Raw genomic sequence first — 16,353 nt, 5'->3', positions numbered from 1 at the left:
TAACAATATCACTGAACTGTTAAAGCCTGTAATGGTTTTCCATGGGGTGAGGACTCAGGCTTTCATCGTAAAACACCAAAAGATGGGTGCTTGAAAAGATCTCCAGGAACCAGCTTTTATCTATAGATGATTGGTGACAATGCATTATTGAGATGCTTGATAAAATAGAATATAACAGTTTTAATAATTATATTAAATTAACAAAATAATTTATGCTGGTCTTGGTTTAACTTATAATCATATTTAATTAGCTTACTACTGGTTTTGTGTTGTTGGCAGCAGTTTGAGGACCACTTTTCTAGTGCCAAACAACACACCACAGAAAAACTCCTATTCACTGTTTTCAGAATTCAGTAAATATTTTACAATTGTATATTTACTCAACAGTCAACACCCATGATAGATCACATGTAACCCAAGAGAAAAATAATGCAGTTGCACAGCCATAAAGTGGAACTTCCTATTACCAGCAACAACATGTTCTCCCCCACTCTAAATGCTGCTACAAGCACAGAACTGAGGGTTAGTACGTAACTACCATTACCATCCAGTAATTACCATCCAGTACACCAGCTGCACCAGCCACTGAGCACATAGCTCTAATTCTGTGTGTGTTGTAGCACTCAGAACTGTGGAGCATAAACTGCTGCTAGTGGTAGAAAATGATTTTATCAGCCTTTAAAATCCTCTTTAACTGCTTATAAAAACCTTGGTACACATGACAGTAACCATCACTGCCTTCCAGGGGACAAACCAGTACACCACAACAACTTAAATGGCTGGCATCAAATTGTGTTCCCACAGGCTTCACTGGATCACAAGTCCTGATGTAATTAGGCCAGTCAATTATTCTTCACTAGACTACTGAGATGAGCTCACGGTTAGACGGAAAGTGAGCTTTCCGCTGTTTTTCTATTTGTCAGACAAGCCTTGTTGAGAATCAAAGTGTCTATGGAGAAGCTGTAAAGATGAGGCACCACACCTCTGGCCCTGAGCATGGTACTCTCATTGATAACTACTGTATGCACCAGGAGAAATACAACAAAAAATACAGGTATACTGTTGTCCTACAGGGTATAATTTGGAAATATACCCCCAGTTCGGAATATTGATCCCCAAAAGTCTGTCTAGTTAGGTAATATTGAAACAACCTCGAAACTAAACTTTTATAGACAAAACCATCACTTTACTTTGAATTGAAAGGTTGGGAGTACAGAATCAGCCTCATTGTTACTGCACCAGTATCCTGGAGCAACAACATTTGACTCCACAGCCCAATCTGACCAAGAAACAGTACAGGAAGCTCATGGGAACAGCCACTACACGGCGCTCCTTTTCACCAAATCTGATAACCCCAGAGCATGGAGGGTAAAAACACTTAGGTGGGTTGATTCAGGGGTCACATAACCCTCTGGAGGCAGACGTTGCAGATTTGCAACAGTTAAAACCTACCCTACCTGGTTACTCCTCATACGTATTTCATGAGCATTTTTTAACTCAGAAGTGCCCCTGAAGAACTTAGTTGTTTGTCCTTTTATCAAAACTTATGTTGAGCCTGAGAGGGTTCATTTGACATTGAGATACCAGATGTTATAGTAAGAAATGGGTGACTGGGAAAACAAAGGTGCCACGATCCAGTAGAAAATGTTGGCACTAATTAATGGGACTCTTTATGAGCCATCATCATCAGGGCAGCCATCCGATGTCTAACAGGTTCAAACTACAAATATGCCAACAGGAACCCACAGCTGAGGGTAATACAGGTACAGGTAAGGGTACCTGAACCCTTTGTTCCACACAGATTACCTGAGGCTTTGGTAGGGTTCTCAAAATGTGTCATGGAAATCATGTTTTACTTGCAAAGAAAACTTCAGGTCGGCAAGCTTCAAGGTGCCATCTAGCCTGACCAGCCAGCCCCACGCTTCCTTATCAGAAGCGTGGGGCTGGTAACTCATCTATTCAAATAACCCCACTCCCTGAGAATTCTAACTGAGCGAGTCAGCGCTGAGCGGCAGTTTCTCATAAACATGGCACCTGAAGCGGAGTTCACTGTGGCCCTTTCCTCTGTTCTAAATGACTTGAATATCTTTAAAACCACAACAAGTAGAAGCGATAAAAGCCTTTCTTCCAAAGAAAGATGATTGTGTCGTCGCCTGAAGCCATTTTTAACTACAGCTAAAAAACTACTGCATCGCGCGTTCCAGTCGGCATTTCCGCCTTTTTTTCTGATTGGTTATTTTTGCGCTGGCTAGTCCTGCCCCTCATGTGTCTTTCTGCCAGTGAGTTACCAGACTCTTCTCTGTGTAGACAGAGGACCAGTCTGGCAGGCCAGGCTAGGTGCCAACAGCTTCAATATTTTAAGTATCTGCAGCTCTATACCACAGCTCATGAGAAGAAAATGGAGAAGCTGAAAGGTGTGTGTGTGTGTGTGTGTGTGTGTGTGTGTGTGTGTGTGTGTGTGTGTGTGTGTGTGTGTGTGTGTGTGTGTGTGTGTGTGTGTGTGTGTGTGTGTGTGTGTGTATGTGTGTGTGTGTGTGTGTGAGAGAGAGAGAGATAGTGGGGGAGGGGTGTGTGTATGTGTGTGTGGGGGGGGGATTGTTGTCTGCTGCTAGCTTGTGTGCACGTGATATTAAACCAAGGTCAAGGTTCAGTTAGGCAGATTTTTTGACTGTGACAAGATTTTCTGTTACGCGAGCTCAGTATGCTGCTTCAAGAATTTATTTTATTTATTTCAAGGAGCATGCACTACAAATGAATGGATATCAGAGCTCAACATCCAGTTTGCCTCTTTTGGTGTAGAAGTGGATTTAAGATTTAGCTGACATAAACATAACTCTCTCTAGTTTAAAAGCCTGGTATTCCCCACTGTTCTGTTTAAAATGAGAAAGCTCCTTGGATCAGAGGGAAAACATAGAGGATATAACCAAAGTCCATGTGCCTTTTTTCTGGCCCTACTAAGTCCTTCATCACAGTAAGTTTTTCATCAATGACTAAGAGTTTTATTTAGGATTCAGAGCAAAATAAGTCTTAATACTTTTTTGTCAAATAAGGGTTTGAAAACGAACAGCTTAGATTCATTAAAATTATCAGAAAAAGCAACCTGGCTGTCGTCCGCCTGTCATAAAAACACCTGAATTATTAAAAAGATGAATCCTACAAATTCGCAAAGAAGAGGAAGAGAGATGATATTCCAGGTGCTGCTCTTAAAATTTGAATATCATGAAAAGGTAAATTTATTTCAGTAATTCAATTCAAAAAGTGAAACACACAAACTGATATATTTCAAATGCTTATTTCTTTAATGTTGATGATTTTAACTGACAATTAATGAAAACCCTAAATTCAGTATCTCAGAATATTTGAATATCAGTTAAGACCAACAAACAAAAAAGGGGAATTTTAGAAATGTTGGCTAACTGATAAATATAAACATGAAAATTAGGAACATGTCCAGCCCTCAATATTTAGTTAGGGCTCCGTTAGCCTGGATTACTGCAGCAATGCAGCGTGGCATGGAGTCAATCAGTCTGTGGCTCTGCTCAGGTGTTATGAGAGCCCATGTTGCTCTGATAGTGGCCTCCAGCTCTTCTGAATTGTTGGGTCTGTTGTAATGCCTCTTCCTCTTCACAATACCTCATAGATTTACTACGGGGTTAAGATCAGGTGAGTCTGCTGGCCAATCAAGAACAGAGATACTGTGGCCCTCAAACCAGGTACTGGTAGCTGCGGCACTGTGTGAAGGTGCCAAGTGCTGAAAATTAAATCTGCATCTCCATGAAGTTGGTCAGCAGCAGGAAGCATGAAGTGCTCTAAAACTTCCTGGTAGACAGCTGCGTTGACCTTGGATCTCAGAAAACCCAATGGTCCAACATCAGCAGAGGACATGGCACCCCAAACCATCACTGACTGAGGAAACTTCACACTGGACCTCAAGCAACATGGATTCTGTGCCTCTCCTCTCTTCCTCCAGACTCTGGGACCATGATTTCCAAAGGAAATGCAAAATTTACTTTAATCAGAGAACATAACTTTGGACCCACTCAGCAGCAGTCCAGCCCTTTTTGTCTTTGGCCCAGGCTGATGCTTCTGACACTGTCTCTTGTTCAAGAGTTGCTTGACACAGGGAATGCGACAGCTAAAAACTATGTCTTGCATACGTCTGTGTGAGGTGGTTCTTGAAGCACAGACTCTAGCTGCAGTCCACTCTTTGTGAATCTCCCCCACATTTTTGAATGGGTTTGGTTTCACAATCCTTTCCAGAGTGCGGTAAATGCTGAGTGCAGTACAAGCTCATACTTTTCATGTTAGCCAACATTTCTAAAAAATTTTTTTCATTGATCTTACTTTATATTCTAATATTCTGAGAAAATGAATTTGGGATTCTCATTAGTTGTCAGTTATAATCATCAACATTAAAGAAATAAACATTTGAAATATATCAGTCTGTGTGTAATGAATGTATACAATATCCAAGTTTCACTGAAGTAAATGAACTTTGTCATGATATTCTAATTTTCTGACCAGCACCTGAATATGGTGGCATAAACTCGTCTCATCGTTACAAAAACGTGTTTCAAATCAGCTTGCAAATGTATTCAAATGTGACATTTTAAACATTCATGACATTAGCTTTATCGTCACCTGATAGTATATTCTCAGAAATGAAGACTATATAATAAATCCCATGTAAATTAATGTATTCCTCCTCAACCTCCCACAGACGTACTTTTCATGCGTTCATATTCTGCATCACTCTCACCTGAAGGGGTTTGCGGGCAGGCTGATGTTCTGGAAGGGGTCATTAGTGAGGATGTTAAAGGAGAGGAAGGGCAGAGAGATGAAGCAGGCCACCAGCCACGTGAGCCCCACGGCCAAGTAGGAGTGGCCCGCAGCAGGGGACCAGCCGGTGGGGTGGAGGATCAGCTGGTGCCGCTCCAGAGCAATCAGCACCAAGGAGAAGATGGACACGGTCACAGACATGCACTGAACAAAGGGAGTCACCTGCACAGGGACAGAACAGGCACACATTTCACGTCTCAGATGCACTACTGAATAATAAGTTTAAGTTGGCTTGATTGTAAACCTAATCGGAACGCTGCTGCTGCTATGTTTGTCTCCTGTGTTTTCTCCAATGAGCCAATTTGTGTTTTTTTTCCTCATCAAGACCCAAGATGCCAAAGTGTGCCATCAACTTTACAACCATTTATTTTATGAGGCACCATTGAAACCTACAGTTTAGTCCACTTCAGCTTATCACCAGCTAAACTGACAACTCATTTCTCAGTACTTCATCATAAAGCTCTGGCTCACAGGCAAAATACCACAATCAAGACTTAAGCAGGTAGTTAAGAATTTAAATCCATTTAATCCACTGGTTTGACTGGTTCAATGCCCCAGGAAGATGAGAGACGTGGGCTGACACACAGACCTGATGATAAAGCTGTTATTTAAGCAATATTCTTGTCTGTTTGTTTGGTTGGTTTTTCCATTAATCCAGAGGTGTGGCAGCTGAGCAAAATATGAAAAGGTGTTTTCCTTTTTCCTAGTTTTGTTTTCCACAGGAGTGTATTATTTTTAGTTCCTTGTTTTTATTTAAAATGTTGGAGTTCAGGGGCCGGCCTTCTGCTCCTTCACCTGTGCCTGGGTTTGAACACCCACCATTTAGAATAATTTGCTTTTTAAGAAGCATCAATGCCTCACAAAAGCACCACGTACATGCAGCTCCACAAAGGGCCTCAGAAAGGAATAATAAGATTAAGGAATAATGGTGGCACGTCATTTAACAACCCACGTTACCGTAGTTCTTCTGTCTGTACTTGCTTATAATTAGACCAGTGTGGAGTCTAGCCTTCAGAAGAGGAGGAGCTGCATGCCATCTGAAAGACAGGTGTTACGGTTGCTGTCATGAGGTGCTGTCTTTGGTTTTCAGATACAAATTTGAGCGTGCAGGTACCCGTCCATGATTGGTGGACCTGAAACTCATCCCAACCAGCCGCACCTTCAGTGTTATGACATCTATGTGAACAAAAGTGACACCTTGAGGAGTTTGTATGTATAAACTGCCTTTTATTTTACTTCAGTTTTTTCCTCATTATGCTTACAGGTGAAACTTTAAACATTAGAATATGGTGCATTTATTTCAGTGATTCCACTCAGACTGAGAGACCATCTAAAGGCTCAGGAGCCTTTGGCAGGTGTTCTGGATTAATTAGCTGATTAGAATGTGCAGAGGTGGAAAGAGTACTAAAATGTCCTACTTAAGTACGAGTACCAATACTTTGATAATTTTTTTTACTCAAGTACAAGTAAAAGTAGTTGCCTAAATTTTTACTCAAGTAAAAGTAAAAAGTATCATAAATAAAATGTACTCAAAGTAAAAGTTACTTAGATACACTTTTGTCAGCGTAAGGATGGCTACATCCAAGTAGTGCAAAATCACAATGCCAGATCACAATTTGCTCGTGTGTGCGCGCACACACACACACACACACACACACACACACACACACACACCCACTGCAGCATTTTAGAATCATTTGAATGACTAATTAAACTACATTAAACTGCTTTTTGTAATAATTTAATCTCTTATTCTGGAGAAAATTAAAGAAACAATCTAAATCATCACATATCTGTGGCATCAAGAAGCAACTTCTGAGTTCAAACACAGGGATGGAGCACAATGTTTATACCTGAACAGTATCAGGATGTTTTAACTCACAGAGGCCTGCAGGTCTTCTGTTTTATGAGCAGAGCGCTGAGAATCCGCTTGTTATGAGCGCTAAACGTTATTTTGCCGCTTCCGTGCGGAGCGGTAGAGAAACACGTTTCAAACACGGAACCGAGTCCAGCTACCGAACTGAGCAGAATTTTGATGATGTAACACCGGTGCGGGTTCCAACCCACAGGAGAGGAGGTAATCACCAAGTGGATCACAGGGACTGAACTGATGTTTTTGAGCAAAACTGTGGTAAAAATGGCGGTTTGTCCTTATTATCAAAAGTGTTACCCCCCCCCCCCACGGTTTAGACGCAGCGCTCATGCAGGTGTCTCTTTCTGTTCCAACACTGCTACACATAAGAGTTTTAATTTAGTAAGCCTATAATTTATTTTTACTCAGTAACGGATATGATTTAAAATGTAGCAAATTACAATTATTTTTTAAAAACATACTCAAGTAAAAGTAAAAGTAAAAGTACAGATTTTGAAAACGACTTAAAAATTATTAATAACACAAAAAAGCTACTCATTCACAGTAACGTGAGTAAATGTAATTTCCACCTCTGAGAATGTGACACATTGAGTCTTTTGAACCTTTTCACAGTATTCTAGTTGTCTGAGATTTTGATCAATAATCAACACAATTATAACAAATAAAGGCTGAAATAAGTGATCTTTAAATGAAATGTGATCTTTATTTAGATTAAATTTTGCACCTGTATTTAGTGAGATAAAATATTGTCATTTGGTTTATTTTGATTTTAAGTGTATACATTAGTGCTACAGTTCCCAAATTGTTTGTTGTTTTAGGCAACCCTATTCCTAACCCTGGAGTTACACCCATCTCCATACCCAGTGCTACCGTTCAAACAAAATAATCAGAAAATGCTCTTTTGTGTATTGTTGCTGCTTGCGGTCTGACGAGGATGAATCACACTCATGTTATGGTCAGGCCACTCCTAAACACGTGACAAAACAATTACAAGCATTTTATTATTTTAGGCAAAATCTTGAACTGGAATCTGCAACTGGGGGTGTGTGGCTTGCTTTGGCTTCAGTTACAAGGTAATACGAATTGTAAATGTCATTGGTAGAAACAGGCAAACAACCTAAAGCAGGATCAGGTTTGAGTTCTAGGATGTGAAGATTTTAGGGGTTTGATTAGTATTGCTAGTTTCTGAGTTGCGTAGATCCGAAATTGAGAGGAGGGGGATCCAGCAGTTCATTTTTGTTGCAGCTGAAGGAAGGTCAGATTTCATCAGCTTTAACTAACATCGATAGTTTTGCAGTTACAAACAGAAAAGGGCAGTGTAGCTTCTTTACATTCCTGATAAATAAAAGCAAACGATCTACCAGCTTTCTGTAACCCCTGGTGCTAATTTCCATTAGTCACTGGTCTGTTGTTATTATTAAAACATGGAAAACATGCAAACTCCACATAAAAAGACCCGTGCCGAGTTTTAATCTGGGACCTTCTTGTTGCGATGCAAGAGAGCTGACCAACTACACCTCCGTAGCCAATGAATTGTTGCCGAAAATTTGGCTAACTTTGTACTGTGCACTAAATGTTTTTTACAAGATAGGTCTGGAGATGGTGTGACCCACTGACCTTACACAGGGCCTCTCCTAGCACCCAGCGGTCCATCAGTGTGTAGATCACAGTCACCGGCAGACACACCACACACATGAGAATATCCGAGCATGACAGGTTGGCGATCAGGATGTTGGTGACGTTGCGCAACTCCTGTTGCCGGGCGATGATGAATACTAAGCCTGCATTGCCCAACAACCCAATCGCTATGACAACACTGTATGCCACAATCAGAAAAGTGGCTCCGCCTACCGATGGTGGGCACTGTGGTGTGTCTGCCCAGTCTGGGGCCTCCCAGGCACCGAGGATGGGGCTATCGTTGAACATAGCAGGGACGGGGAAAGATGTTAGGGGTCAAGAGTTCAACAGGACCAGAGCCCTGAGGCAGCTGCTGAACTTCTCCCAGGAGAGTCAAAGTGTGTGTGGGAGCAGAGCTGAGCTGACAGATTGAAGGAGAAGGAAGAGGAACAGGAAAACCTGAAAAAGGTTCAGAGCATCAAGGATTTCAGAAGTAGACTGCAGGAGGGTGCCTGACGAGAACAGGAATTCAAATATAGAAGTTGTCCTGTTTTTTCCTTCCCTCCTGGCATCCCAGGACTAGTTCAGCACCAGCATCCCCCTGCAAAGGGCAGAAAACAACACAAAGTAATTAGGGAGGCTGTCAATCGGCGGCAAGGCAGTTTGAGGTGAACAAAGGTGAAGTGGAGCTTTGCAGGGGAATGACTGAATAAATTATCTCATGCTGTTCTTCTCATTTTCTGCCTCTTTTATTTTTCTTCCTGCCAAACAGCTCTCCACCCCCCACAGACACTCATTAACATACTGTATTGTTGGTTTAATGGCACATTATGCAGTGAAGTTCACCAGGGAGACATTCGGCGTTTGTAGATGAAGTAGAAAATAAGACTTGAGCTGCATGTGTGCCTGCTTAAACATCACAGTGAGTGTTGGCCCTAGAGAAAATCTGAGAAGCCTCCTCAGAGATCGCTCACTTCAAAGCTGCAGAGCATTCACACTGGTGGACAGACAGCAACATGAGGGTGAAAGACCAAAGGCGTGCTAGAACGTCTCTGAAGAAATGCTGAAGCGTGTGCTGATTCAACTACAAACACCAGCTTTTGTCTCTTCAGATGTAATTTGGGAATGACTTTGTAATTATTTAAACTAAGAAAAATGTCAATGTTTTGCAGTAACAATGGTAGAAAAGTGAAAAGATCCATGGAGTTTTGTCAATTTGGACTGGCATTGACCCTTTGCACGTGACGTCACACCACTCATGTGACCGCCCCCTTCGCCATGATGGACGGCAAAAAAGCAGTTTACACCCGTAGAAACTCCAGTGAAGGTAGTCAAAACAAGCCAGTTTGTAGCCTTTTATCACTTTTATTTAGTTGATTTGACAGTAAAATGGTTTTAGCTTGCTGCGTGGTTGGCTGCACTAAGAGACAAGGATGTAAACTCAACTCGTTTTTTCTTTTTAATGACTGATGGAGACTGAGGACGGAGATGAACTGCAGCGATCAATCAATCAAGCTGACTAGCAGCCCTCAGATTTGCAGCGAACATGTTTTTACTGGGAAAGATTAACGTTCATTTATTTCACGAGGAAGACAGGGACAGGGATAAATGTGATGTGTTTATACAAGTTATTGATAATCCTGATGGATGGGTATTTCACCACGGAGGCTGCACTCCGTCCACTGTAGTGTAAAGCGAGACGATTATTAACAATATTAAAGCTCCGATGTATGATTACGTGTGTTAAAATTATGTTATTAATTTATATGAGTGTCGGCGTTCAGAGATCTTCTCATTCCGGTGTGAGAGCAGCAGCTGAACGCGGTAACACCACCAGCAACAGAAGCTGGTAGGGATCTGGACTTTTAAAAAATCAGCTTTGGTGTAAAGTGAAACGCTGTTTATAACATAAAGTTATGAATCCAGAGGGGTGAATTTAGGCAAAGTTAGCAACATGTTTACATCGGTGAACAGCTGCAGAGAGAACTTGAGCTAACGTTGGTAAGCTAGTTAACATACCACTCTCCATGAGCCCCCGCTAGATGCGCTACTTCTTCTGATAACTGAACTGGGCATGAACTAGTTGAAGGAATGCTGGAGGAGTTTGTTTTTGTTTTGATCACAAAAACAATTTCAGGCTCTACTTTTCCCTTTGTTTAGTAATCGTGTCGCTCATTGTTTACATGCTTTTGCCATCCAGCATGGTGGACCCACGTGATAAGGTGACGTCGGTGCAAAGGGTCAATACGGTAGGGTCAAGCTTGTAAGCTGTAGCTATCTATTTTTGCTTAACAAGCAGAAACTCACTCTGAAGGACAGGTTTTCAGAGAGTTTCTGCTCCACAATAATGCACTCGCCGCTCTTCTGCATGTTTTCACAGTCGCAATACCTCTGCGCCCGACGACTCTCCTCTTCTTTGTATTGGAGGAGGATCCAGCATGCATACACCAGTAAGTGCATGTCTATGGTAAAGATTGCCGTGCCCAAAAGGAACAGGAAGTACATCACAGGATGATTCAATTGTGGTAAAAGTGTGAAATAACATTTTAAACTACACAAATGCAGATTGTACACAGCTCTTATAGTTTGTATGACAGGGTTATTCAACTCTGGGCCTCATGGGCTGGTATCCGACATGTTTTAGTGGTGTCACTTGATTCAGTGGTTGAATCACATGTGCAACAGCTCATCAACTGTATGGTCTTTAGATTGTTTAGCTTAATTTTCATGTTGTTTTTCATATTCTGTGATTTCTGTCTTTTTCTTCTTCATGTGTGACTAGTGGGGTGGCGTCCTAGCACCCGCTATGGACGAACCACCATTGCTCACTGCTTTCTAGGTCCAAACGTCTTTGGTTGTCTGTGACTTCATATGGTGTTTTTCTTTTGGGGACTCTGGTAGTTTGTCCTAAAGTTGAAGTGGTAGCAGCTGGCGGTTTCTCCTTCTCTGATAATATTGAGTGGAGAACCTCTCACACCAGTGGTGTTCTGTTGCTAAATACACAAGTGCGTAATGAATGTATAACCCAGGGAAGGTAAATGCGGAAGTGGTCCACTAGTTGGTTTTGGTCCGAGCCGTGTTATTGGTGGAGATTTTTAGACATGTGCAATTGAACCTCTTCATTTAAAAATAAAGAAGAAGAAAATTCTCTAAGCTAGCTTGTTTTGCAGATTTGCACTTGAAGCATTAACACACTGCATGCTTTACCCATCAGTGTGGTTTGTTTGCCAAAGTTGAGTGGCCTTCAATTGAGTATACAAAGTTTTATCCATTATCTGACCCGTAAGGCTGTTTATCTGGTCTCAGCTTTCTGACGCTCTCTATTACAAACAACTAGTATTCGTGATGCTTTGTGTTCGACTGACATTTATCATGTGATCCCCAGAGCTCAGACTGGTCCAGCCAAACACAAGCATTCAGGTTTGTCGCCCCATCTCCCGAGAGTACTTTACAGTCCAAACTAAAAATGTCTGATCTCATCTCACGAAGTGTCATTATTCTAATCTAAATAATTGATGATTCCACTAAACAGTGCTTATGTTACTCTGATTCCTATTCACTGCACTGGGTAATCTAAATCTGTTTCAAATGTCCAGTAAATTCAAACATCAATAATTTTATATTTGACTAGGTCTTCTGGCCTCTTGGTCAGATCACTTTTGTAAAAACATCTAAGTGGGATTTGTCCTGGTAAAATAAAGGTTAAATAGTATGTTAATAAAAACATTTAATAGAATGAGTCATATTCTATACAAGTGTTTATTTGGTGGTTTGCTGCTCAACACAAGTTACCATTCAGATACATTCTTGGGGCTGCACGGTGGTGCAGTTTCTGGCTCTGTTGCCTCACAACAAGAAGGTCACAGGTTCGAAACCCAGCTGCGAGCTTTCTATGGGGATTCCCCGTGCATGTGTGTGTTTCCTTCTACTGTGGTTTCCTCCCAAACATTTTAGGTTGGATTGCATGTGACTGAGTGTGTGAAGGGTTGTATGTCTTGTTTGTCTCTATGTAGCACTGTGATGGACTGGTGATCTGTCCAGGGTGTCCCCCAACCCTAGGGACCGCTGGAGATGGACAACAGCTCAGGACCCTATTCAGGACACAGATACAGCTATAGTAAATGGCAGTCTGTCTGTAAGCTACACCATTTCACTGTGTTGGGAAGCAGGAAGAAGTGTTCAGGTCAAGCAACAATTAGTAATAATTGTGTAAACTAAACGTAAAATATAAGATCCTGGAACACTGACAAGAAGAGACAACTTAGAAATGAACCTTTTCTTGTTTGCGTCTGTCTGCAGCATCAACTTTTAAATTAAATAAGAACAAATACAGAATATTTCTACTTGTTTTCTAGTCTTTAAACGCTGGTGCCAAAACCAATTTCCATGGGAAGGCTTTTTGTTCTTTTGGGTGGTAAAATGAAGAAGTCAGTTAAAAATAAACAACCCCTGAACATCTTCATGAATCTGTTTCTTATAGCAATCCTTATTCCTTATAACAATCAGAAAACAAAACAACTTTAAGGGAAAAACACACTTTCTGATGTTTAATTCCACTTGACCATTAAAAAAACTTTTCTTCCAACTCTTATTAGCAGCCCACTTTCCCTCAAAGGCTAATTGACTTTTGACTGTGAGTTCACTCTTTCATTAGGGAGCAGCTTACTAACAACCGTTGTTCCTGGTATATCACACCATCTCCTGCTGCTCGTCCTGGCACAATGCTTTTCTGCTGATTGCAACATCCATCAAACACCAACACTCACACAGGAATGAATACATGGAAACAATCAGCCACCATCCTCCAAGTCTGCCGAGCTCTGTAGCCCAGAATTCTCTTTTCTTCTGGCAGCCGTTATGGGCCCTGAGCGATGGAGCTGCCAAAGAATGAGACACAGTGACAGGTGTTACTGCACCTCCACGCTGACTCACTTGCTTCCACCCGCTTGTGAAAACACTCATCAGAAACCGTGCTATCTGCTGGTTTGTCTATCTTGCACAATATGCAATTAAATATCAACCGTTTTTTTAGAAGTTTGTTTACTGAAATAAAAACATTTGCAGGCTTGAAGCTCTAAAACACACCACTGACATGTGGAACCTGATTCCTGTGTGCTACAAACACGATGGAGGCATCACATCTTCATCTTCACTGATGCACATTGCACTTGTTTCTAAATAAGTTTGATTCTATTTATGTACACAGTTATGCATATGTGCCTTCCTCCATCTGTTTTTACTCACTGAACAGGCTGGTGCCCATCCCAGCAATCAGTAGACCAAAGGTCAATCTGGACAAGTCACCATCCATCAGCAGAGACGGTCACTTTTAAGGTCAGGTAAATAAATAAATAAATAAAGGCCTCCAGACTTCCTGTCTACTACAGGAACCTGTTTTAATTAGTTTTTAAAGTTTTATGGCACTTGCTCAACTGTCAGATCCATCCTATCATCGCACTATAGCTGGAGCTCAGAGAGCCACAGGTTAATAGGTCTTATTGATGTGTTTTTAGCTATGGCCCCAGTATATGGAACAGAGCTGATCAAACTAACAAACTACAACTGAAACATAAATACTTCTTTTTGCAAATAATCAGGTTCTGTTGGCATCTTCAGGACATGAACTTCAGCAAGACCTGGGGAGTTTTGTAGCCAAATGTGGGCCCAAATGTGGGCCCAAGACAGACTATATACGTGAACATACAGTATAGTCAGGCCACGACCAATTGAAGACTCTCAGTCGTGGGGCGGACTCTACGGTTGTCTTTCAAACTGTCTGCACACAATTGGATAGCATCAGGACCAATCAGAATAACGAACAATGTGACATAATCACGGCGATGGAAAAGATGAGGGAGGCAGCAATGGCGTCTATGATTTCTGTCGTTTTTGTATGAAGAACATGTGAATATCAGGTATACTGGGACATTGCACTACCTTGTTTGATAAAAATAATAAGCCGCCAAGTATACCAGACAGACTTATGCACGTTGGATTGGAGATTTAAAAAAAAGACTAGGGAAGTCGAGCCGTGTTTGTAGGGGTTGTGTCGGTACGTTATCATGAGTGGAAAACTACCTACCCCTATATCGGAGATGGGTGGAAAACAAGGACAACAAATCCTGTGCAAGAGGAAGCGCGACAAACACTGAAAAAAGAAACCGAGAACCGACTCCTTCTAAAACTCCAAGGGCACTGAAAAGGTTTTGCCACAAAGCGACAAGTCCAGGAATAAATTATGTGAGAAGGAGTATTAATGCGGTAAATTTGCTAGGCTACTGCTTCTCATATATATGTATATATAGGTGATCTGTAACATTACCGAACTACCTTAATTCATTTTATAAGTTAAGTTCATTATTATCATCGGGACTGATGCTAGCAAGTTAGCCTTGAAATTTTGACTTTGCATAATGTGTCTAAGCTAATGTAATCTGTGAACTACAACAATATCAGAAATCAGAGGGCTCCCATTACCCAGGCATGAGAATGCAGTGACAATGGGAGCCTTTAAAATCTCTTATTTGGCATACAATATATAAATATGTATGCAGCCGCCATGAATATACTTTCTGTGATGTGTTCTGCTTCACATCTTGATAAGAAGGCTACTTTGTATTGTGTGTGCATTTTCTGTCTAACATCGTGAGCTGGCCTTCCATAAATTCCAAATAATCTAAACGTACATGACATTAACCCCGTGCGTGCATGCATGCGTGTGTGTGTGTGTGTTTTAAGAGGGTGGGATTTGTGAGCCATTCAATGAAGTGCACACACACACACACACACACACACACACACACACACACACATGTATATATATATATATATATATATATATATATATATATATATATATATATATATATATATAGCATGGCTTTTCAGGTTGGTAGAAAAACATCAGTACATCTAACCTTATTTTACTATCTTTCAGGCCATCACCAAGCAGAAGGTGTGTGACTCAGAGGAGTCTAAGATAGTGGAACATAACAACAGGAAATGGGTGGCAGCGGCCAAGTTCATCACGAACCATAAAGACTTAACTCAAGAAGTTAAACAAACCATACATTCACTGCTTGAGAATGAGTGCAAGACAATATTTAACCCCAACAAAAATTTCATTTTGTGGAGGTCATCACCAGAAGATCTGAAGTCCTTCTCATTTGACAAGCTTGAATCAGACCTACAGCGTCTGTCACCACTTCTGTTCTCTATCTTTGCTACTATCTGCCAAAACTCCAGTCCTGTCATCTGTGCTGCTTCTGCTATCGCATTGAGAGGACGATAACCCCGTCTGTCAGCATTTGCCCATTATTTGAATTGTGATCTTCTGTATGGGGGTGCAAAGAAGACTGTCTTTGACAGACTTAGCACACTTGCAATAACAATTGCTCACGCAAATGCAATATGAAAGCAAATGAAGGTGGCAAACGCATGTCTAACCAGTCTTTCCCTGCTAAAAAGGATGAACGAATCATTCTTGACTCTGGAAGCTGAGCGCCATAGAAATGTTGGCCTCAGAGAGGACAAAAAGGCAATGAGTCCGTCGCGCAAACCAGAACTTATCCCCACAGATGTCTTCTTGAGCACTGAAGAGCTTCAGTTGTCAGGTATGGTATAACACACGCGCACGCACGCACACACACACACACACACACGCACGCACGCGCGCACACACACACACAGATGACTTTTTGATACATGTGTGTACATTTATTTTGTGTCTCTGTACTTTTGGTGTCTCACAACAGAGGAGGAGATGGAATGCAGTGAAGAAAAGGCCACTGAAGAAGAAAATATATCTGTGCTTCTGCCAGAGAGTCAGCCAACTCCACCAAACACATATTTGGATAATTTGGATTTATTCATGCATGCACACCATCAGTCCACTCTCCACAGTAGGTATACAATGCACTGGATACAACACATTGCTGTACGTATTCCAACACATCACCTGGCCAGTGACATACCGCTTCTGGATCTTCAACAGTACAACCTCACTATGTCACTCCCAGGACATG

General features: G+C 41.4%; 1 protein-coding gene across 1 annotated transcript in view; it reads right to left on the bottom strand.

Annotated features, from left to right (window-relative positions):
• The window catches only part of npy8ar (neuropeptide Y receptor Y8a), a 97,477-nt gene that overhangs the window by 20,511 nt on the left and 60,613 nt on the right, over nt 1–16,353 (bottom strand). Inside the window, exons 2-3 of the mRNA XM_015976327.3 lie at nt 8,330–8,930; nt 4,760–5,001 (exon numbers count right to left, since the gene is read on the bottom strand). Coding sequence (XP_015831813.1) covers nt 4,760–5,001; nt 8,330–8,638 — 551 coding nt within the window. The 5' untranslated portion in view covers nt 8,639–8,930. The remainder of the gene's footprint in view (nt 1–4,759; nt 5,002–8,329; nt 8,931–16,353) is intronic.

Source organism: Nothobranchius furzeri, chromosome 6, assembly GCF_043380555.1.
Source record: "Nothobranchius furzeri strain GRZ-AD chromosome 6, NfurGRZ-RIMD1, whole genome shotgun sequence".
NCBI classification, from domain to species: domain Eukaryota; kingdom Metazoa; phylum Chordata; class Actinopteri; order Cyprinodontiformes; family Nothobranchiidae; genus Nothobranchius; species Nothobranchius furzeri.
Note: the sequence above shows the minus strand (reverse complement) of the source record. Positions and strands in the feature narration are given on the sequence as shown.